The following is a 25145-nucleotide window of genomic DNA, read 5'->3' as shown; positions in this document are numbered from 1 at the left end:
GACTGTTTTAGAAATGGGCTGATTTTTACTTTAATCACAGTTAACACAGTTTAGTGATTTCCCAACTATGTTCCTTTACTAAAAGAGCACAGTAATAAAAATACATTATGGAAAGTAATCTTTTTCCCATAGAGTTTAAGATGGTAAGAGAAACTTTTATGTTATTTAAGAAAGCTTTTTAAGAGGAAATAATAAGTACACAGTATGACTATTGTAAAAAGTTACTGGAGTTGATTAACAGCTCAAAAATAGTCAAGGGATCGCACGGTAGGGGACTATTTTAAAGAGGAGTGCGAAAAGTTAACTCTATAAGAACATTATCAACTAAGTTATTGGAATTATATGCTGCGTAACATAGATCATAATTGCCAGGCTAAAAAAATGGAATCCTCAATAATACTGTATGATAAGAAATATATTTAATAATCTTAAATAAACTCAAACTTCCTTTGATATCTACGCTTGTAAGTTACTCAAGATGTAAGAGATGAATTCTAAAAAATCAGATCATAAAAGCCATTATTATTTGAAAGAATATGCTCAATTTTTTAGATAATTTAAATTATTTAAGAGTCCTTTGCATTTTTTATTAGCTTTGCCTAAAGTTATAACATTAAAGTGTTAAGGTTACATGTAACGATGTTCCGGTTCACCCTTATTTCCCATAGTTTTGCACACTACAAACCGAGATTAATGCTGTATTACAAGGCTAATTCTATCAAGTAAAATTCTCTTAATCCTAGGCAAGATTCTGAAGAAACTGTTTAGCTACGAAGTCTGTACCAACATGCAAACAATCACAGATACGCATTTGGAAGAAATGGTTCATAAAGGATGTAGATACCGGCCGAGGAGAATTGGGCAGAATTTTTCCTTAGGGTATTTATTCCAAAAAGAAACTCTATGCTAAATCCAACCAACTACAAACAACATATACCTACAGCCTATTATTCAGATTGATGCCTTTACATATCAAAGGAAAAGTTTATTTTGAAATTTCACGGATAGCAGTAACATCTGTTATTGAAGTCTCTATGAACAGAGATGACCATAACTTGGAAACCAATGGCTTGATTCAAAACAATGTATTTAAGATCGCAGGGAGAATTTAATCCCAAACTCCACTGGGATAACATCAATTCTCGTTGTAATAACAAAACCAACAGATCACTAACATTATTCTAAGCAGTATTACAGCAAGAACTGAGTGTTAACATTTTTTTCCTTTGCTTGCTTCTGGTGTGAAGGAGAAATTTTCATTTTGACACATTGTTTCATTTCAGTTCTCATACCTTCTGATGCAGGAAAGCCACTTTTAACATTGTCACTGATTTTATAAGTCACCTCCATACAATCTCACCTGAGCCTAAGTGCACCCTGGGAGGGAGAGAAAACAGGTTCCACTGCTACTTTGCAGGCAAGAGAACTTTCCCCAGGACAGGCACGATGCGGTAGAGCTGACACGTGAGTTCTGATAGATTGCAGGTCTGGTGGTCTTCCTCCTCCCCACTCTGTGCTGAGCACTCCTGCTGCACCTCTGTCCCCCACTGAAAAAAAAAAAGAACTACTGGGGCAGGGGGCAGTCTCGGCTTCCAGAGTCATGCTTTACCATAATTGGCAGCAACACTGCAAAAGATGCTCACACTATTCGCACACAGCAATTTGGTTCCCCTCAGACGTAATTCAGTAGCTACAAGCATTTCAGAAATTTCCCCCCAATCAATCCTTCATCTGAACCAACACAAACCCTCTGCCTCTCTGGACACTCAGACGCGTATACAGAAGGATCGCAGTTGGTTTCCAAGCTAGTCTGCTGGGTTCAGATGTAACAAGTTTAGAGAACCTTTTCTGTCATGTCTTAGGACACTGCTGTTACGAGTTGCACCAAGGTAAGCTACCTGGGGTCGTTCTCCTCCCTGAGTTAATGTCCTGTCTATTTTATTTAGACTACGAGTTTGCTTAGGAAGGACTGTGTCGAATTCTATGTTTGAAATGCCCCTAGCACCGTTGGCACTTAAATGTAATTATTCAAAATGGAATCATTTAATTAGATAGGAAGAAAAATAGCAAGCCCTGAAACGATAATAAAGAATACAGCAAATATGCTGACCGGCAGAAGGAAAGCAACAGATAGATTAACAACACACACTCACAAGATAGCCACACCGCACAGTTCCAACCCAGGATGCTCAGAACGGGGTGAACCTTGCTTTAGCCGGGTTCTCAGAAAGCAGAGAGCATGACTTATATTGATAACCCTGCAGAGTGACAAGAATCTTATTACTCATGCCTCACATGCCTTAGCTCTTTGGGAAGGCCTGAGGAGGAGGAGAGGAAAGAGGGAGTGATAGACCAGGAATTAGGGGACAAGTCTCTCCATCCTGATGACACAGGTCATTGGACATCCCCAAGGTCTGCTTGGTGGCAGCTGGAGATCAGGACGAAGCACAGCCAGTCTCCCTGTCCTTTAGACGTGTGACATTCTGACTGCCAGGTGTGGAAAACCTTCCGAGTATGCTCAGAATGGACACTCCTTGGAACTGAACATCGTCAGTACACCCTCTTCTTTCGGGCTGTAAGATAGTCAACACTTCAGGGTGTGCTGTAGACCGTGAGAGGGCTCAAGCACACCCCTCCGCTGGCTACATCCCAGAGCCTCATAGTGCAGGTTAATCCCTGATTATCTCCCACGACCTGCCAGCCTCCAATCACTGAGGGAAAAAAGATGAAAAAAAAAAAAAAGGATTTGTTCAAAAACACAACAGAAGACTGTTGTTAGGGAGTCCTATACAAGGCACCATGTAGGTAGGTGCCTCAGGAATAAGACCCTGTACGCAAACACTGGATATTCCAATCAAAGTTCCCCTGAAGCGAGTTCCTAGCTCAACAAGTAAAAGTCTAACGCCAGACGTCGCCATCACTCAGTTACAAAACTGTGTGAGTTTTATAATGAAGTTCTGCTCGTTGACTGGAAGACCTGAACAGTTTAATAATAATCTTTTAAACTGATTTTTTTAAAAAGAAATCTAAAACCCTAATTTAAACCCTACACACAGCGCTCAAAAAGAATTGGAAACTGAGACAGAGGCCGAGCCAACTTTCCCATCCCCGCAAGCCTTCCCTGGCCAGTGCTTCCACGTGACTTCCGGGGAGGTCGAGAGCGGAGGAAAGGGTCACTTGAAAACAGTCCCTTTGGCTTGGTGTTCTCTCTTGATTCTGCTGCCTGAACGGACTTCCTATTTTCAGCCTGACTGGAAGTTCATGGACAGACATGCTCCTGCATTCAATGTTTCTTTTCCATGTGGATTGGATCTGACAGTGACCGTGGTGCGCTTTAACTACTAAGTGAGGAAAATTCAGCCGTCCGACGGTCCGTTCTTGAACTATTCTTTGCACAGGCTCCAGATTAGTGTATAAGATTGGCCGGTAAGCTTTTATTGAGTGCCTACTATATGAAAAGAACAGAATTAAGCACGTGGTTTGAATTCGTCACAGGACTGGGAAGCAGAATGATGCGGAATTCAAGTGGGGAGGCTCCCTACCTTATCACTCTAGGACCCTGGAATAAATTATGACACACACCCCCCCCCCCCCACCGCATCCCATCCCATTTCCTAATCAGGAAAATGGGAAGAAACAACAGAACTTATCTCTAGAAGATGGACTGAAGAGGGCACAGCACGACCAGTAGCAAACAGTTCGTGTTGGTCCCGGCTATTACTAGGCTTGTTGAAACTGTTGTCATCATTTTGACATGATAAAGAACACAGGGTTTTCCCAATGGACTCCCATGGGGTCTGGGAGGAGGAGGCTGTATGTAGGCATCGACTTACTTCTTGGGACTTTCTCCTTCTCTAAAGCAGTCGTTTTTAATTGGCATGCATTGGTGTCCTTCATTTCCTCCCGTGAGAGTACCTGTGTGACCCTTTCCTCAAATCAGAGGTAAATTGCTGCTCGGGCTACCAAATGGTGCCTGCTTTTACTCTAGCAGGAGCGATGTTTTTCTATCACAGAGTTGAGGCCAATGAAGAGAAAACAGACAAGTGCTGTTCTGCATTACCTCCCTGAATAATGGTGAATAGCAAAGAACTCAGAGGAAACGAGGAGAGAAAGCGAGAGACGCTTCCCAAGGTTCCAACACCGAGAACAGAACTTACGAGACAGGATTTCGGGGCGATTTCATATTCACAGCTTTCTGGCCTGCTCACCTGCCGGCCCCCCTCCAGCATCCCAGACTGAACTGCGCCCTGGTGTGACTAAGACTCCTCTCCACATCGACGACTCCTGTCGCCTTGGGGACTCAGAGCACTCAAGTTAACATAATCATACAACTTTAAAGAAATAGGGAGTAAAGGCTAAAAATAAAGAAAAAAAAAAGACAAAAGTTGGATGATGGTTGGATTTGGCAACAACTGTGAAACTTCCTCCATTTGGAAATTCCTTTCTGATCCATCTGAGGTGACAGCTAGAATATTTCCAAGATGGGAAGCACCTGCTGTTGCCCAGGTGGCATGTGGGAGGGGCAGCAGCGCCTGGGGACTGGGAAGGGAAACCGGACTGTTTGCCCCAAGCTCCGTCTCTGAAAGAGGGACCACACTGAGCACGGGAAGGGGGGGGTGGAGCACCTCAGGACCAACCGCTGCTCCGTTACTCAGTCTCCCTCCGCTCAGTCACCACCACTCCAATCCAGTTCGCTTGCCGGTGGTATCATGGGCACAATGAAACTCCTTTTTTTTTGTATTTTTCTGAAGCTGGAAATGGGGAGAGACAGTCAGACAAACTCCCGCATGCGCCCGACCGGGATCCACCCGGCACGCCCACCAGGGGGTGATGCTCTGCCCCTCCGGGGCATCGCTCTGCCTCAACCAGAGCCACTCTAGCGCCTGGGGCAGAGGCCAAGGAGCCATCCCCAGCGCCCGGGCCATCTTTGCTCCAATGGAGCCTTGGCTGCGGGAGGGGAAGAGAGAGACAGAGAGGAAGGAGGGGGGGTGGAGAAGCAAATGGGTGTTTCTCCTATGTGCCCTGGCCGGGAATCGAACCCGGGTCCCCCGCACGCCAGGCCGACGCTCTACCGCTGAGCCAACTGGCCAGGGCCAATGAAACTGCTTTTAAAGATTCAGTTACTAGGGACTGACTTTTTGAGGAAGAGAACGTTGTCAGTCAGAAAGCCAATTTCACAACTGATAGAGGTATTTTCCTTACTATTATAGGTATAGAAGGCAAGCTCTTCTTTAATCTCAGGGCTTAAGATGCTGTCGGGGGAGGGGATAGCAGTTAATTAAAAAATATCCACTGGATACACACCATATACTCTGACGTACCATGCTGGCAATAAATCATCTATTTGTGACCAAGTAATGATAGAATAAATTCTACCCAACCACCCCCCAAAAAAACAGAAAAAGTCCCTTAAACATAGTATCAGTGAAATCATAATTTTTATAAGTATTTACCTCATCACAGCAAAATGCTACACTATCCGGGGTTCTACCAGGTATTCTAGAAGAACTCAGCTCCAAGGTCGAAGCTGAAGGCATCCAGAAATTCCTCATTCCTAGTCTGACAATCGACTCTACAAGTTACGCATTTGAGAGTAGGTTAAATTTGTAGAAAGACCCTTTAATAATATACTTCCCATTTGTTTCTCTGTATTTTGGAATACTCAGGATTTTACTAACTAGGCCATATTAGCAAATGTTACATTGTATATATAAATTATATTCCTTCAACTTCTGAGTGAAGCTGTATTTTCTATGGTTCGGTCATGTTTTAATCTCCAGCACAACTTCTTCTTTACCACATGGATTTTCAATACTCTTGAGTCTATGGAAATCGAGAAGTAAAAGTGATCTCTATACAGTTTGTGTCTATAATTCAACAAGTGAGACACAAACAGTTGACTTACCTGAAGTTTAGAGGTACTTCACTTGATTTAAAAACTCTCACAATGCCTTACTCAGTTCCATCGATGAAGTCCTCCAAGCTTTCAAACAATCATATGTCAGGGTCAGTTTTCTTACAGTGGCTGAACTGCAAACCTGGATTGCTAATAAAGAACTTGGTTTTGGGTTCTGTTTTTAATCATGACCCTAGAAGGAACCAGACTCTGAAGTGAGTAGATTAGATAGGAGAAAGGATAGAAAACAAAGAAATCATAAGAACTACGAGAGTCTTGACTAGAAACACTTTAGAAACTACTGAATGGGACCTCGACTCTCCATGAACGGCTATATTCAAGGTGTTTGTATACTAGCCGCAAAAAAAGAAAGGAAACCCCTACATAGATGGATTTTACCTACAGATGGTTGAAAAGTGATTTTCTATGATCCTATAATACTTTATGTAATTATCTGTAATTAAATTAGCACAAGGTAAAAGTAATTGACGTAAAAGAATATAAAGTATTGAAAACAATAGCTGGGCTAAACAGCATTCTTTTTTCATAAATGCAAGTATCACATGCAACAAAGTGGCAAGAACAGAATGGAGTGAGCTGTGGCTAAGTGTAAATCCTTATCGCAATGAAAGTCATTTGTATTATCCTTACTTCTTTGAATAAATTCCGGTGACAACCCTATTTCATTTCTTCATCCACTTTGGAGGCCAGATGGCATTAGAATCATTTACTTCACCTTGTTGTGCTTAATTACTACAATCAACACACTATTTTCCAAATTAATCATAACAAAGTAATTTCATTAGTAACACAGCAGGCTGTTGAAGTATTAGCATCATAACAGTTTGCAAACAATTAAACTTTATTTGAACCTTAAAAATTTGCAGAGTGGAACATTATTGTAAGATCTAATGGCAATAGAGTACAAATTTGGTACAGAGCAAATAATCAAGCAAAATGCTATATAAAATATGACTTACAATCACCTTTGGAAAAAATTAGCTCTCTAACTATTCATAGAAAAACAAATAAAAGCTAAGCGAACATAATGAGAACATAGCAATTAGCATATTTCCTAACAAGCCATTTTATTTAAATTCACATTAATTATATTATTATGATCTTGAAGAGTGTGTGATATATTGTCAAGGGTGTAAAGAAAACTTTCTCCCTGGTAGTATACGAATGATTTCAGCAAATGAATGTAAAATTGTCATGCATTGAAAGTAATGATTATTTTTCCTGTCACTACAATTTTAAATCTTTCTTCTTTCCTATCTCCCACCCAGATTCAAGTTAAAAAAAAGAACAAAGGCCAGGGGAGCTCTGGACAGAAGTAACGCTTATTTCTGTGTTATCACTGTTCACAGAGAGGCTGTGTGGCTTGGAATTGTTGGTCATCAGTTGGCAAAGGACTCCCTCTCCTGGATTAACTGTAAAAGGAGGCAGAAATGTTCGCCATGCTTGCTTTCCGTTCCGGGTGAGTGTGGGCCGGCGTGGGGGAGGGGTTGCCGAATGGCTGGATATGCGATGAGAAGCTGCTGCCACCTACTGGCCCAGGGCTGACACTTTCACTTCAGCCAGACGCAGGAAGCTGTGTCCACTCCACGCGCAAGTCCACATGTGCAGTGCAAGCCCACAACCGCTTCTGCGGTTCAGCCTCTGGGGCTCTGGGATCCAGTCCATTCGCTTCATCTCCGGTTGTCTTCCTTTCCCCAAGGTGATTCCAGCCCATTCCTATGGCTCTCTATCAGGACAAGACTAAGGTGTGCACAGATTCATTTCTGAAAGCTTTAACCCAACAATGTCTGATTTTCTATACACTAGAGTTTACCCACAATCCCTAAAATTAACATTTTTAACATCTGAAATAACATGATCGTGGAATTGAGGGGATAATGGGAAATATACACTCTGAAATAGTATTTATAAGTAGTTTTATGTAAACAACGAAGATTTTAAAATATTATCAGCTTGTCTGTATGGTTAGAATCTTTATCTACATAAAGCAAATATCTGAAAAGTTCAACAAAGGCAGTACGTACTAATCAACGATTCAATATGAGATTACATCTACTTAAAATAATTACCCGTTCAGCAGTACCTTTTGATACACAATAAGGCCAGACTGGCACCTTGTCGGTATTTAAATACCTTTGACTCCATATACACATGAAGAGGTAGTGGTACAATTCTGCAAACGTCGCCCAGGAAGCAGAGTGGAAACTCCAGCGTCCGGCGGGCGCTGCCTTCCACGCCCTACTGGTGTGTGTGCCCACCGTGATCCCCACACACGCCCCTGTAGCCCTCCTTCCCTTTCCATCGTGCTGAGCTGTGCAGGAGACTCACATCTGGAGCTGGGACTTGTGCTGGGACTTGAACAGCACAGCTGTGGTCAGGCAGGGTGAGACAGTGCTGGGTTTCCCCTTCTTACTTTTAGAGTACACCGAGCTTCTCTAGGCTGCTGTAGTAGTGGGGAATGGGGTTGCTTATACATTTTTTATTTTATTAAATTTAAACCAAACTATGGTAGAAAATGTTGGCAAGCCCATGGTCTAACCAGGATATTTGTTATTGACTCAGGTCTTTGCACAGACCACCGTCCAGTCTGCACGTGAGTTGCAGAAGGTGACAGAACATGGCCATTTGCAATTCTATCCTTTTTCTTTCTTGTGGCTATATTTAACATAAAGTAAACTTGCCAATTAGGAAAAATTCTTTCATGAAAATATGTTGCTATTGTGTGAAAAATAAATACTAAGATAAATCATCTGCAGCATTTTAATAAAGCTTTATTCTTTAAAAATAACATCTACCAAAAACTTGCATGATATGTTCAATTTAAATTTCTAGGAAGTTATGTATTAGTCTAAAAAATAAGTGATGCTCAATACTGAAATTGCAACTCGTACCGCAAGCAGCAGTGACTATGTGCATGAAACGTAAAAGAGTGCTGAATTCTTCACACAAATCAAATCAGTAAGTAAAAACTACAATTACTGCTTTTCAAAAAGAGCAACAGGTATAACTTTACTGCTTGTATCTAATTTACACTAATATCCTTCATTTAGTTTCACATCAGAGGGATGCTATAATGAATGCATAAAACATCAAAGGCGCACAATGCTCAACAAAACAAAGAAAGGTTATGAGCTGTCCGTCACTCATGCTTTTATGATGATTCTAAATCCAAAGCATTTGCAGGAATGTTCCTTTTCTGCAGACAGAAAGGGAAAGTTTCATTATCATTTTTTTCTTCAGTCAAAATGTTGATTTTTTCCTGCTTAAAAAAAAATTACACTTTTTAGTCAAGGAGAAATGAACATTTACTCAACCTTTTGTCAGTTTAGTTTCTCTGAAAGGCCATAAAAAATATTTCACTAAAGAGAAGGTTTAGAAAAACAGCTGGCAATTACCAAAGGGACTTTCTCTTAATAATCTATTTCCAAAGTAATTTCTATAAAGTTATTTTTAAAACTGAACCAGATTTTTTTTTTTTTTTTAAAAAGAAGATGATGCTTTGGTAGTATAATCTCTGTGTTATCAGAAGACTACCAAGACTTTTAAAAAGGCAAAGACTCATAACGCAGAGACCAAGAGAACATATGAGCTATTACAGAATATTGGATTAAAATGTACTTACCCAGGACTCTCAAATATCATACATCTCCATTATGTAGGCTTTCGGCACCAAGCCAATGGCTCCTTTCATTTCTCCTACCCACCAGCCATATCTATTGTATTCCTAATTGGAAACAATATGCAATATTAACCTTTAGACTGGTGGAAGTACAATGTCGTTTGTGTGCAACTTCTTAGAAATGTTATTTCTTTTCATAAAGTTACAAGAGCTTGAGATGCAAATTGAAACATTTTAATCTTTTTTGTTAGTTTGTTTCTGGACACTTAAAAAATGCAGTTAGACAAAGATTTAAATTAACATATAAGACAAAGCCTGTTTATTACTGAGTGTAGAACACAGTAACAAGTCACTTATAAGAACCTAGCTAGTGAAACTCTCTCTCTCTCTTTCTCTTTCTCTCTCTCAGCTACAGGACCACAGCCAGGACCCTCGGGATACTATCTGTGCCTTCAAGAACCATATCATCTAGCAAGGATAGAATTTTATTTATTTTACAATAAATGACTTGATTTCTACTTAAATTCATATAATCAAAAAATGATTTAGAATATAGAGGTATGCCCATTCTTAAAAAAACACTAATATATGAGTATAGACATTTTAAACAGATACATTAGAGAAAAATAAGGAAACATTAATATTACCAAAAAATATTCTTTATAAAACCATTCACAAAAGGGCTCTTTTAAAAAAGCTTCCCTAAGGCATTTATTGCTCTTTTTATTGATCATAAACTACAGTAAATAAAGGGTGGGTAGAAGGAATTTAAAGGTGGTGTTAGATTCACCTGTATAGTAGAAGATCAATAAGAAATAAAAGTATCCCAAGTGATAAAGGAAAAATATGAATCCAGATGTTCAAAAAGAGCGACCGATGGGCCGCCTTTGCCTTTATTTGCAGTGTGAGAGGAACCTGCCCCTCCACTCTTCCCTCTGCCTGCACCCACAGACACGCACTGCTTTCGACACTGAGAATGCTCTGTAACTGGTCTCATACGTCTGCTGATTGACTAATATATTTTTATCTCAAATTTACTTCTGTTTCATTAGAGACAAAGTAAAATGAATGAAAAGTTTCAAGAATATCATTCCAAAGCAATATTCTATAAAAGCATTGGAGGACCCAAATTTAATTTTTCATATAGATAAATGTTTAAATCAATCCCCAAAGTCTGAGTCACAGATAGATGTGCATATGCGTATTGAGTCCATGTGGGGAGGGAATATTAATACAGTCACAGACTTAACATCTGTATTGATCAGTATGCTATTGACCATCAGAAAGGAAAACCATACAGTTCTTCAATACAAATGTAGCAACATTAATGTGTTATTGATATGTAGTCTCTCGATAGATTGTTGGTGAAACATCTCTGTGCTTTTTAACTGTGACCTCTCAGAGTTAGGTTTACTGAAAGAACAGGTGGAAGGAATAGGGGGAGGAAGGCTAGTCCTGTACTTCTAATTCTAACGAGGGCACGTCGGCTTGCGAAGCAGTTGACTCAAGATCTTAAGTTTAAAAGTTCTCTGATGGTGTGAACTCAGTGGACAAATTGCCTGAGAAACTGAAATAGTCTGATGCTCAGAACTCAGCGACGATGGCTAGAATGTGTATAGGATATATTTATCAGAAGAAAACGCCAACTTACTGAAAGCTAAGATTAGCAACCATTATTCCTAACAGGTATCTAATAAAACTGCCCTTTTCAATTTTTAAGGCAATGAATACAAATTAGAGCCTAATGCTTAACAAAACAAACGTCTTTAACCTTTCAGAGGCCAAAGGCCTACATTGTAAGATTTCCAAATGGATGGTTAACAGGGTAAGTGTAAGTGAGAGCTCTTACCCAATGACAACCGAAGATGGTTCCAATTGATTCTTTGGAAGGAGTACAGAAACTCAGCCCGCCAAAGGGCAGACACAGAACACGCTCAGTGAGAGGTCGTATCATGACCCAAAACTTCCTTCAGAGGATACAGCCTGCAGCCTGGGGCTCAAGACTTAGATTCCAGTGACAAACCAGAGAGTTCATATTACTTTATAATATTCTGCTGCGGTTATAACCTGTGCTCTCAATTAAGGACATATTATTGTCCTCAAGAAGCTGACTCACATCCAAATTTAAGAAATTGATTTCCAACAAATCACTTCAACAAAGGACCAAGGACATAATCCACACGTGAGAGAATTCTGCATGACAGCAACTGGTAAGACTCATTCTGTAGAAAACACAGGAGTAAACAGCAGGGAGGAGCTTATCAGCTGTAAACAAATCCTTTCAAAGTAACACTCTAGGAAAAAAATGAAGTTTTAGACTAGAATCATCTTAAGTGCTTCACTTAATTAATTTAAAATTATTGAAAAAGCATATGAAATATACACCTTATAAAAGTACTCTAAAATATCCCAGGGTTTAAATCAGAAAAGGGTAGCAATAAAAACCCAGAATGTTGATTACTTTACATTCTTAAAGGATTCATATAATTCTCCTGTGTGGAATTAAGAGGTAAGATGAACTAGAGTGAGGAAAAACCGAGTAGGCAAGTTTGTGGATCTGCGCTGCAGCCGTCAGAGATGTCAACAAGCCTGCAGACACAGAAGCTGCTCCTTTTATCCTTTATCCTCACCGCCCTCTGTAGGAGCCTCCTGAGCGCCATGAATCCCAGTTAAATCATTCGCAGCCTATAAATCGGAATGAAGATGCTCTTGGAGCACAGTGTTCTAAACTTCAGCCTGCAGATTCAAGCCTATACCAGGTTGCCGTCGAAGAGGAAAACCTGCCTTTCTTTGCCTTCCCCCGTGATGATGAATGGTGGCGTACTTACAGTGGAAAATAGTACAGCCCTTCCACTGTGGTCTTGCGGTCCACATACTGATTACAGTACTGTTCTAAAAGTCACAGGTGGGTCATTAAAAAACAACAATCCTCAAAGCGGATCTTGTTAGTAAACAAAAAAAAATAAAGACACAGAACCATAGCAGGCCGCTGCCTAAGTCTTGGAGAGGTTAGGAAGCACCCGTGCCATCTTCAGGGTCCCAGGAGCTCAGGTACAAGACCTGCCATCTGGTGTCCCTCAGCCTGCTCGGCTCTTAACATCAGCCGAAATGCTAACACAGGCAAGTGACTGCACTTCAGCAGGACTGATAAAATAATGAAGAGTCCTTTAATCTACAGGAAACCATTCTAGTCAATTTATAAGAAATATTGCATCCCTTTGTAGGATGTGTAATTATTTTCTATTAATCATGTGCTATAAAGCTACATTATGCAGTTATTCTGTTATCACTAGAAAGAGGCCTGCAGTCAGCTTCTGACAATGTTAGGTAATTACTAACACAAAGATTCTTTCTCTTCCTGTAGTAATCCTATCAAGATCCAGAGGTGTAGTGATGCCGATTGTATAAAAATAGTACTCGAACGAAATTCAGTGTCTGCAAAATGGATGGCTTCAAGGCACAATGTAATGTGGCCATCAACAAATAAAAAAGCCCAAACTTGCCCAATAATCTGAGAAAATAATTGTAAAGCGGCACTGAGCAGTTGTGATCTAACTTCTGTTTTCAATTTTCATACCATTAAAATCACTTTTATTAGTTTTATTTTGTAATTAAAATTTTAGGCCTCACTGACTAGGTATTAAGCAATAAATTAAAGTGATTGTGTAATAAGGCAGGAAGAAAGGACTAGTTTTGATAAAGTGAAACAGGAACTTTATCCAACACAATAGTAAACGCATGTCCATGTTTACCCGCTAACTAAATCTGTCTGTGCTGGTGTATTATTTTACACTTAAGTGAGGCCCCAACATTTACTACTGAAATCCTTTTCAGCACCATGATTCTTGTTTTTCAAGTGTGTTAATCCACTTTCTGCTAAGCACATGGTAAAAGAATGCTGCCTTAACCGGAACCTGAAACACTAATAAGATTCTGTGATGTGCTACCCCTCTCAGAAATTAGTTACCAATCTGTTTGAAAGCGACAGGTGTTAGAAATGTCCTTTCTTCAAACATATACCTGTTTCTCAACTATTCATGGGGGCATTTGCAATTTTTCAAATTATTCGTAAACATTATAGTAGTAGGAAAACTAGATAACTATTTAAAATACAAAAATACTTTCTTCAAGGCTACTTCTTTAATCTCTTCCTTTTAAATATCTCCAATTAGAAACTTTGTAAGAATCATTTCGCCTGACCTGCGGTGGTGCAGTGGATAAAGCGTCGACCTGGAACACTGAGATCGCCAGTTCAAAACCCCAGGCTTGCCTGGTCAAGGCCCAGATAGGAGTTGATGCTTCTTGCTCCTCTCCCTTTCTCCCTCCCTCTCTCTCTCTACTCTAAAATGAATTTAAAACATCTTTAAAAAAAAAAAAAGAATCCTTTCATTTCTCATACATCTGTCATTTCAAAGGCTCTCTTAAAATGCACAACAGAAACTTGACAACCTCAGAGTTTTACTATTTTTATCTACACATTAACTGTTCAAATCAGTCTCCTAACCTGTTAAATGAGAAAACTGACACCAACGTTCAGTAAGGTCCTGCATGATGTTTGAACACCACCATTCAGGAACCTGTTTGAAGACAATCTCCTAGTGGCTTACGAAAATCAACCTTATTACTTAATAGTTTACTATGCAGGTGTGACTCTGAGTTACTGTAACTCAAAATATTACTATTTTTTCTCTCCTTGCACTATGCAAGGATGAGCAAGCAACCTGATAGTAAGAATTTAATCCTTGTAACAAGTTTTAGTTTATATTCCAGAGTTAAGACACTTAATTCAAACTTCTGCCCAGTCAATATTTACAATACTGCACAGTCAACGCTGATATTCAGATGTGATTCTTAGATACTGTTCGACAAAGAAAGATCAAGTCAGGCTCAGCAGGAGGTGACTTTGGTGCTCAGGGGAGTTCACCAACCAACAGACGACTCTCCTAACCTCTCTGAGGTTCGCCTACTCTCTGTATCACAACTGTCACACTCTTGTTCAGGCCTCATCACCTCACTCTGGACTGCTGTGTAATCAATTCCATCTCTCCATTCTTCCCAGGAACGGCCTTTGTCAGTGTGCACTGCTCTGAGCTCTTCAATGCATTAACTGTGGACTCCTCGGCATGGCTTCCCCACCTGGCCAGTGGCGTTCTTCTCTCACTGCGCTGGTCCCACAGCCACCCTTCTGTGCTGCACTCATTCCTACCTCTGTACGCGGTGCTCCTTCTCGGGGAACGTCTCCGCTCCCTCACCCAAGTCCTAACCAGAGACTCAGTCCCAACCCAGGTCACCCATCCGTCACGAATTTTTCTATGAATTATTTAATCCATATTTACATCTCTCATTTCGAGCTAAGCTTGGTGGATTTTATGTACTTTTTAGTTTTGCTCCTTTAACTAAAAGTACAAACTTGGAGGATTCAAGATGGCAGCAGAGTGGGTGGAAGCTACACTCACCTCCTCCCAGCCCAACTGGAATTACAACGAAAATATCAATCAATCAACTTGAATTAACAACTGAAAAGTAGCTGAAGAAAAGTCTTATCATCAAGGACTTATAGAAGAAGCCACATCAAGACTGGTAGGAAGGGTGGAGACGTGGAAAGAGCTGACCCCGTGCCACACACCACTGCTGCGATTGCAGAAGGGTATCTCAGCTGTATGTGGGGGTCCCTCTGAGCAGCCTGGGGTCTCACCCCCACACCACACTCCCCAGGCCAGAGCAGTGGAGCCAGGAGGGGGCACATACATAGCATCTGGCTCTGAAACTGGTGGGGATTCTGTATGCCAGGGAGAAACGGCAGTCTGCTAGGGACACAGGCGCACTCTCAAAGGGCCGATGCACAAAATCTTGTTCACAGCCACTGACCCTCGGCTCCACTGGAGAGAGTGCGGAGTGGACTAGAATCACGTGAGGCGAGAGCTGACGGGACAGCCCAGGATCCCTGTGGTCACTCTCCCACACTGCAGATGCCATCTTTCTTGAGTGGAAAATGGCATCGTAGGGGAAAGCAGCAGCCCCGCCCTCTGGACTCCCTGTTGCTCCGCCCTGTGAAGCCTGAGCCCCGCTGAGGAGGCAGCGGCCTGGGCTGGGGTGGAGGGTCTGGGCAGACTCAGGGGGGTCAGCGACTGAGCGGTGTAGCTTTGGAGTGGGGGCCATGCCTCCCACTCTCCCAAGGACCTGACTGGCAACGCCCGCTATGGGAGATCCTCTACCCCCACTCTCTGGGCTCCCGGCAGCCCTACCCTCCCAACTCCAAGGTCTGGGCAGAGTCTGGGACAGACTGAGTTCTGTGGCTCTCTCCCCCCCCCCCCCATGGGAGACCCGCTAGCCCACCCTCCTGACCATTGGCAGCCCTGCCCACTGAGATCAAGCTCCTGAAGGACCTGGGACAATCTGCGTTACGTGGCTCTACAAAGGGGCCACTTTTCCCCAGCACACCTACCTGCCTGGTACAGAGCCGCCCTCCACACAGACAAATCCGGTCTGTGTGAGCCTGCTACACTCTGCTGGCCCCACCCTGATGTGTCCCTGAGACCTTTCCCACCACACAGGGGTGTGAGCACTCAGCTGGTGGCAGTGAGATTGGGTACACTTTGGGGATATTGGCTGAGTGGCCTCAGACCTAGCACTGGCACTGAGTTTGAACCCGTATCAATGTGAACACAGCTCACTCCTACTAGGAGATGCACTGAGATCCCACCGCATGCCACTCCAGCGCTGCCAGAGGCTCTTTCAGGGACTGAGCGTACCCGTCAGCCAGCAGGCGGAGCAGGCCAAGGCAGAGCTCAGGTGCCTTGGGACTTCTGTTAACCTGCCCCCAGGCCTGGTGCTGGGAAAAGCCCCCCTCAAGTGAAAGCTCGGCCCCTCCTGGGCATGCCCAGGCCCAGCAGAGGCAGCCATGAAATGTAAACCCCTTTGTGGCACCAAACTGGTTGCCCAGGGCCAGTTACAGGCAACACCTGACACTGGCCTGCACAGAGTTCTTCCCAGAGGCCCCGGCACCGACACACCCAGTGGCCAGCTTCAGACAACATCAGAGCAGGACCCAATTATTTTCACAGGTGGCACATCCAAAGGGAGAGCTCAGTGGGTACCAGCCCCCGCTGAGCCGAATTCCGCTTTGTGTGCTCAGCACCTGCACAGCAGCTCGTACACCGTGGTCGGGTTTGAGCCTCATAGTCAGCCAGACCAAGGGTGGACCCCACGCATAAATGAACCAATAACAATCAAGAACAGGGGGACCCACATAACCCACACAAAGAACATTCCTGCAGTATCCAGGCCAATATCCCTGATGAACATAGATGCTAAAATCCTCAACAAAATGTTAGCAAACTAGATCCAGCAATATATCCAAAAGGTGATACAGCATATCAAATGGGATTTATTTGGGGAATGCAAGGTTGGTACAACATCCACAAATCAATAAACATGATACACCATATAAACAAAATAAAAAGTAATCACATGATCCTATTAATAGATGCAGAAAAAGCATTTGAGAAAACTTAGCACCCATTTATGATGAAAATTCTCAGCAAAGTAAGAAAAGAGGGAATATATCATAAACCCCCAGTTAACATCATACTCAAATGTTCCCCTTAAGATCAGGAACAAGACAGGGATCTCTGCTTCATCAGTCTTATTCAACATAGTACTGGAAGTCCTAGCCACAGCAATAAGAAAGAAGAAGAAATAAAAAGTATCCAGCTAGGAAAGGAAAAAGTAAAACTGTTATTATTTGCAATGATATGATACTGTATAGAGAGAAGCCTAAACATTCTACCCAAAACTACTAGAGCTGATAAATTAATTCATTAAATTATAAAATAAATATACAGTAATCAGTTGCATTTTATACACCAATAATGAAGTATCAGAAAGGGAAACTAAGAAAACAATCCCATTCACAATTGCTTTAAAAAGAATAAAATTCCTAGGAATAAATTTAACCAAGGATGCAAAAGATCTGAACTCAAAAATTATAAGACACTGAAGAAAGAAACTAAAGAAGATACAAATACTGACCAGGTGGTGACGCAGTGGATAGAGTGTCGGACTGGGATGCAGAGGACCCAGGTTCGAGACCCCGAGGTTGCCAGCTTGAGCACAGGTTCATCTGGTTTGAGCAAGGTTCACCAGCTTGAGCCCAAGGTCACTGGCTCGAGCAAGGGGTCACTCAGTCTGCTGTAGCCCCCAGGTCAGGGCACATATGAGAAGTCAATCAATGAACAACTAAGGGACCACAACAAAGAATTGATGTTTCTCATCTCTCTCCCTTCCTGTCTGTCCCTATCTGTCCCTCTCTCTGACCTTCTGTGTCTGCCACACACACAAAAAAGAAGATACAAATAAGTGGAAGCATGTAAATATGTACCACGTTCATGGATAGGAAGAATTAACATCGTTTAAATGTCCATACTACCCAAAGCAATCTATAGATTCAATGCAAGATACCAATGGCATATTTCACAGAACTAGAACAAATATTCCAAAAACTTATATGGAACCACAAGAGCCTGAATAGCCACAGCAGTCTTGAGAAAGAAGACCACAGTTGGAGGAATCACACTGCCTGATATCAAACTATACTACACGGACCTGACCAGTGGTGGTGCTGAGGATAGAGCATTGATCTGGGATGCTGAGGTCTCAGGTTCAAAACGCTGAGGTTCCCTGTCTCTCCCCTTTTCAGTTTGGTCGCCAAGCATCTCAGGGCCGAGTGGGGAGCCCCAGTGCAGAAACGCCATTGTGTTTAGATCGCCACAGGGGTGCTCCTTTTTTCTTTTGCCTTTTATTTACTTTCCCGCCATTATCTTGAGCTTCGAGATTTCCTCGTCTCTAAAATTAGGGGCTAGCACTAAGGCTCTGCTAACTCGATGCTTCTACGATTTTAATTCTTTTAAGAACATCAGGATTATTTCCTATTTTTAACTGTATTTTCATAACATGTATTAAACATCTATTTGCCATAATGTTAGGTATTGGTGATACCAAAAACCCCTAAGACACATTGTCTATTTCAGGGAGTTCGGGGCCAAGAGAGAGACAGATAATCCTAGTCGTGGCCACTAAGGTAGCAAAGCAGAGGAGAAAAGGCTTTAGGGTTAGATCTGTGTTGATTCCAGGAGAAGGTACTTGCTAGTATCCTCAGGTAATTTACATAATAACCTTTCTGAGCATCAGTTTCCTCATCTGCAAAGCGACAATGCCATATAATTCACAGGGTAGTGTGTGAATCGGAGGAGTGAAAGTACATCTGAGCGCCTAAAACAGGATATTGTGGTTATGCAACAAATACTTTTTCATTTCCTCCCTCTCCCTTCCTATTAATTGGGGCAGCAAAATACCGGCCAACAAAAAATAGAGTATTTTGGAGTGTGATCTAAGGCAATCTGGTTACTGCGAGCAGTTTTCTAACCTGCTCGGCCAAAGGGAATCTGACCTGTTAAAAGGTGAGGAGGGAGACACTTAGAGGAGTAAAAGTGTGTCATTGAGGGGGTTCCCAACTTTGGGGGTGAGGGGTGGAGGGCATAAACGAGCATGGCGCTTTCGATTTAGGATTTTAAAAAAATGATCAGCATACTGTTTTTCTTTAAGATGTTTTTGTTGCTTTTTTTGTTTGTTTTTTATTTTTGGCAAAAGCTTGCTTACTCCATGTAGAATTAAATCACGTAGTCCCTGCAGCCTACAGCTCACCTGGCTGCTGTGCGGCTACCGTCCGGCTCCGCCCCTAGCTCTCAGCCACTGCAGGGGCTCAGCCTGCCAGCCCCCCAGTGCACACTTCCCTGGAGTGCGCCCTCCGTGTTGTGTAAGGGAAAGTAGGAAGTACGAGCATGGTGTTCGCAGTAGCACGGGTCGCACGAGAGGAACCAGGGCATCTGACATGGTGCTGTCTCCATACGCTGCGTGGCTCTACTAGGGAGAGGTGGGCACTAAATAGGTCTGCCTGCTTCCTGCTGCACTCCGCCCAGACGACAACACGCCTGAATGGACAGCAGAGAATGAAATGCCACCCCACCCAAACAACTGCAGTTGCAAGTACAAGTGCTCCTCAGTGCTCCTCCTTCCCAGAGGCTGGAAGATATGACAACATTATGGGAACCAGCCGAGTGCCAACAACGCATGTCCCATATTGAGATGTCCCAGTCACTCCTCAGCAGTAGGTCATGCTGTTTGCGGCACAATGGGTCAGATGGTCACAAAGGAACGACTGAGAGCTAACAGGGAACCCTGCACTTCCCTCTGCCAGGAGAGCTCAGCAAGACTTGAATTTATTTTTCTTGTGGGTTTGAAGCCGTAAAAAGCTTCAAACCGAGTCTTTACATTTTCACAATAAGGAACAAACGATCAGGGATAGTCACATTTCACCAATCCCTGGAAAAGTCACAAATAGAAGAATAGTCAATGTTTGGAATTCTAACCAATACATGCTTTAAAATAATCCCACTGTGAACCCACATTTCCTGTTTTAGACTTAATAAAAAAAAATTCAAAGAGCTGTAAAGCTCAAATCACATATGCCCTAGACTGGATAAAATATTCCAGGATTCTCAAGTCTCTTAGTTTTCCTTTAATACCAGACAGAGTAGCGTGCCTCTTTCCTGCTGGAGCATAGCTCTTCTGTCACTGAGTCTCTAAAAATAATTTACTGCTCTAAAAGTAAGAATAGGAATGTGGTTAGCAATTTAGCGATGAGTACAGATCGAAAGATAAATGAAGAGAGGATGTAAATCCAGAACAGCGAGTAGAATAACATACCAGAGAGGCGTGGGCCGCGGACACGCCTGCAGCTACGCAGCCTGGGCCCTGCTACTCACCGCATCACAGCCCCACAAACACCGTGCTAGGAAAATGCTATTAACAATGAGAATATACATATGTCCATGGGTCAGGTGGTAAGAACATGGAAATGCAAACTAGTAAAAGAACTTAGCATGATTTTAAACCACCTGATTCTGAAATAAAGAAAAGATTTTGTACTTCAAATATGATTTTTTTCCCCTATCATATTAATCTAAAACCAGGCGTCGTGTTTCAGAGTTATTCATTAATAACGCAGTTGTCATGAAAATTACAAATTCCAGTTTTATCCACCCCAGAAAGTGTGTGTAGGCAAAACGTTACTACTACTGGCTCGCCCTTTTTAGGCAAGCGGTTTTTAGATTTATTATTAGTGAGGTTCAAAGGTTAAAACTAAGAAAATGCGAGACTCTTTGAAGGAGGGGCTGGCTCCGCCAGCGGTCACATGACAGCTACTAATTGGAAAATGTTAAAAAGGCAAGGAGGAAGGGCAGGGTCTCTGCCTCCTCTCTTTCTTCACTGCAACATTTGATTTTCACTACAAATTTAAAAAGGAAGGCTAAGATTTGTGTAACTCTCAAAAGAGGCCTAAAATCAATAACTCACCCCCAGGCTGCCCGAGCAAAAACATCTTAACAGCTGACCCCCCATAAGGCATCCTTGCAAAAACAGTAAAAGGAGACTGAATCTAAAAATGAAACTGTATTTCTGTAGTGAGTTTTAATGAAGATAGCCTGGTAGTCAAACCAGTTAAATCTTTTTCTGTCATTACATTTATAAAATTTACAAAACTAAAACACTATTATAATGCATGCCACTTTATTTGGTGATTTGTTCAAATGTTTATTTATACTGAAAGAATGCATCTTTTCTTAAACTATCTTGTGTTGCCTTTTTTAAAAGAGTATTTTCAGAACTGACAACCTTCTAGAAGGTAAGGCAAAGAGTGATAATTAAATATTGCAAATTATAGAAGTTAATTATTAAAAGCAAGTTATATTTCTTGAAAAATTTTAAATGGCATTATTTATTAGAAAAGTTGTAACATTCATTTCTTCACAAAGTACACATTTTCTGTCTCCATAAATATTGTGTCAGTCTCCTTTAAATGTATTCTTCCTTATGTATACAGTTTTTACATTTAATTCAGAATGATGAGAAAATTTTTCATGATTAATGCTAACACTATTGACATGAGATAGGAAAGTAATAGCCCATAGCTGGATTTAAAGTTGGATTTATGACTTCATTTTGATTGTGCACATTAGCTGCAATTACCTGCACCACTCATTCTGAGCCACTAGATGGTGTAAAAAATAAATTAAAATAGTAAAATTTCATCCCATCACCACAAAGTCTAAATATAACTCTGAGAAAGATTAAACCCAAACTTCTACACATATAACAATGCGAGTGATTTCTATACTAATTGTACTTGCTAACAAATTTATCAGTATACAAGGTCAGCTCTTCTTTGATCTAGAAACAAGCCCTTTTGAGCAATTTTTCACTCTCTTCTACTAAGGGCCTTGACTTCTGAATTTACAGTAATGCCAAGTATTCAAATGGCTGTCATCATTCATATATTAAGTGAACTTATGATATTAACTTATGGTCTATGTTTGCCAAATTCGGATAAAAACTGGAAGGCCGAGTCAAATAAAAATTGAGTCTCCAGGGATTCCCATCTGAACTTGCCCAGCGTGAAGGGAAGTGAGAATCTTCCCAAACACACACTAACCGCCACGGCGACCTGACAACTGACTGCCCAAACACCTGTCCATGGCCCTGAACCTGTCCAAACGCCACCAAGGGAGAGAGAGCTCAGAGTCCTTTACTTTCACCCTCGCCAAGATTCACCCGGTTGATTCTACCAGGCCCACCGTTGGGCAAACATGGAGAGTTACTCGTTCAGCCAGAAGGATGATGCGTTGAATAGCGTTTAGAAGTTTTGGGCGGCAGCGCGCTCTTTCTATACGCCGATCACCGCTAACCCCGGCTCTGTGATCGGGCTGCACGCACAGAATTACAATCTCCACAGAACAGCACTGGGAGGGCTGGAATTACCTCCCCTGGAACCCTAGAGGTATGATACACATGGAGAGTGTTTTAAATTTCATATTAACAGAAAATGATTTTGAAGGCAGTGGCAGGAATGAGACGCGCCTGGGGGAATACGGCCTGCTTCTTGGCCTCCCCTGGAGGTTGGTATTCTGAGGCTTTCAGCACAAAGACAGGCTGGTTCAGAAAGAAGGCTTTCCGAACGGGTCCACCCAGGTTTCAGGAGTTTCATATTTTACCATAGGATACACTGGTCATCTGCCATTCATCCCTATAATGTGAAATTCCAAGTGGAAGCTAATCAACCTTTTAATTTTATATACCATTGCAGCTAAACTGGTGAAGGAAACTGTGAGCTCAGTAAATCTCAGGAATGATGCCAAGGAAGTTTGTCAAGAACTCCAACTAATCAGTTTGGTTCTCATATTAAGTAATTAACTAAAATAAAATACTGTTGTCTTAAGTCAGGCAATTAAATGTTCAATAATAGGCTTACATCCAAGAGTTGTGGTATGGCTATCTATAGTATCTTTTTAAAAAACAAAACAAAACACCCATATTAATGAGTAGAGGACTTAGATTTGGGCACCTCAATTAGCAATGAGCATAGTTGGCTATATTTACTTACTAAACATTTCGCCCAGTAATCTGTAAGTGGTTATATTTTATTTCTTTTGCATTTCTGGTGCTTAGAATGGGCCCTGGTACATTATGAGTGCTTTCTGATAATTTCAAATTAAACACAAGGAAGGGGAAAAAAAAGGGGGGGAGCGAGAGAAGGAGTGAGGACAGAGGACGTCAAGATGCCTGGCTAAGTACAGGCTCTGGCACTTTCTTGACCCAAACCCCCTTGCCTGGGAAAACCACGAGGAGACAGATGAGCCTAGAGCCCCTCACTCAATCACTCCGTGATTCTCTATTAGGGTTTTACGCACCAGCCAACTAGTGTTAAATTCAGTAAGTGACCTTATTTCCAAATTCTTTTCACTACCTTATAATCATATTATCCTTCTGAAAAGTCCAAAATAGTTCTCTAATCAAGAAACTGCATTCAATTTTTAGACTTATGATTTATATATAGCATTTCCATACTTACAATTTCCATACATCATTTGTTTCTAAGATAGCCTCATAGAGAGATAAAGGAGGTATTTTTTAATGCCCATATTATAGCGGGGAAATGTTAAAATGTGAAGATTAAAGGAGCTCACACACATCATCAGAAGTGTAATCACAATAAGAAACTTTTAGACTGAAGGACAGAAAGATTTTGAATAATTCAGTATCTTAAAGAGGCAGAAACATGATTTTTTATATATAAAGATGACTTCATAGCAATATACCCTGCTATTATGTTTACAAATACAACTATGTCAAACTTAAAAAAAAAATTTACCTAAACCTGTCCGAATAGGAAAGCATTGCTTTTAAATTGTCGGAACACCCGATATATTTATATAAAGATGAAAAGCTTGTTCTATAAACATGGTGTTTCCAGTAGTGAATGGCAGACAAAATCAGAATAAGCACACAGAAGAATAAAAAGGAAGAGGAAAGAAAAACATAATAAATAATCTAATACCTTACAATGTTAACTTTCACATAAGTATATTGTTTCTGGAGAGGCAATGTGTGGATGGGAGCCAAGGCTAAAGAAATAGGTAAACACGCTGCTAAGTTGAATCCTCTTATCTGATTGTGTTTAAATTTTGATTATAGTTCACTTGACAAAATAATTAATTATTGTGAACTCCCGATTGTTAACAAGGACCTAGAAGAATTTTTCCCCAGTGTTGTAACCCAAACGCATAAAAAAAACTAGTTTTGTATTCACCTTTCACCCGTGTCATTTTCGGGTATCTTCTTACCTTGCTAAGAATGTAAATCACATCACCACGTTTGAATGACAGCTCATCAGAAAGAGCACCTGTGCAGTCCCACAAACCCTGGTAAAAATTAGCATAATCAGTGCTTTTATCTCCTAGAAAGAAGAAAGAGAAAACATGAGTTAGAGCTCTCATGTAATGAACCCTCACCTAAAAATGAACCAAGAGAAGTTAAGGGCCCGCCCCAAACCACCAAAACAGTCTTACAAATCCAGTCCTGATTCAAAGAAAATTGTTATTACATCTGCACAAGAATCCTACTTCTTCTTATCCTCTAATTAAGGACCATTTTCAAAAAGATCTCATTTTAAATGCCTTTTTTTCCCCTCTTTCTTTCCCTTTGTTGTTCATCTAAAACCTATCGTTGCAAGGTTTTCCCAGCAAACCAGCACCCGAAAGCTACTCCCCACTTGTTTTATATAGGAACCTAAGCCCACGTGCAACATGCTTTGAAGAAAAGACCCCCCCACTGCACAGTGCGCAGGACGGGACTGATGAACACATCGTGAGACAGCCACCTTACAGAGTGGGGACACTTCATACAAACCGTAACAGTAAAGGAGCGAAGGCACAAATCTAACCCAAACTAGGGGACAATTTTTTGTTTTTAATTCTCAAACCTAAAGCTAGTTCAAGAAAGAAGATAAAATAGAAATAACACAAAGGGTAATTCCAGCTCTTATCTTTGGGGACTTTTGTACCCAAAGTCTCTCAAAGTTATTTAAAAAAATATTTTCAGCACTTAGAAATTGCCAGTGCTGAAGCTACATTTTTCAAGATTTCTGTCAGCCCCAGTTTAGGACATTAGGCTCTGTATAAACATGCAACATACACTGGAGTTATCAGCTCATCCTTC

At 41.4% G+C, this 25145-nt stretch overlaps 1 protein-coding gene across 3 annotated transcripts in view; it reads right to left on the bottom strand.

The window, feature by feature from the left end:
• Positions 1-8671: 8671 nt before the first annotated feature.
• SKAP2 (src kinase associated phosphoprotein 2) overlaps positions 8672-25145 on the bottom strand; it is a 159865-nt gene continuing 143391 nt past the window's right edge. Inside the window, exons 11-13 of one of the 3 annotated variants that reach the window (XM_066354082.1) lie at positions 24272-24384; positions 9540-9641; positions 8672-9179 (exon numbers count right to left, since the gene is read on the bottom strand). In XM_066354082.1, the coding sequence (XP_066210179.1) occupies positions 9549-9641; positions 24272-24384 (206 nt within the window). In that variant the 3' untranslated portion in view covers positions 8672-9179; positions 9540-9548. The remainder of the gene's footprint in view (positions 9180-9539; positions 9642-24271; positions 24385-25145) is intronic. The other 2 variants (XM_066354083.1, XM_066354080.1) reach the window with 2 other exon arrangements.

This window comes from Saccopteryx leptura, chromosome 12 (genome assembly GCF_036850995.1).
Source record: "Saccopteryx leptura isolate mSacLep1 chromosome 12, mSacLep1_pri_phased_curated, whole genome shotgun sequence".
In the NCBI taxonomy this organism is placed as follows: domain Eukaryota; kingdom Metazoa; phylum Chordata; class Mammalia; order Chiroptera; family Emballonuridae; genus Saccopteryx; species Saccopteryx leptura.
This window is presented reverse-complemented; position numbering and strand designations above follow the sequence as displayed.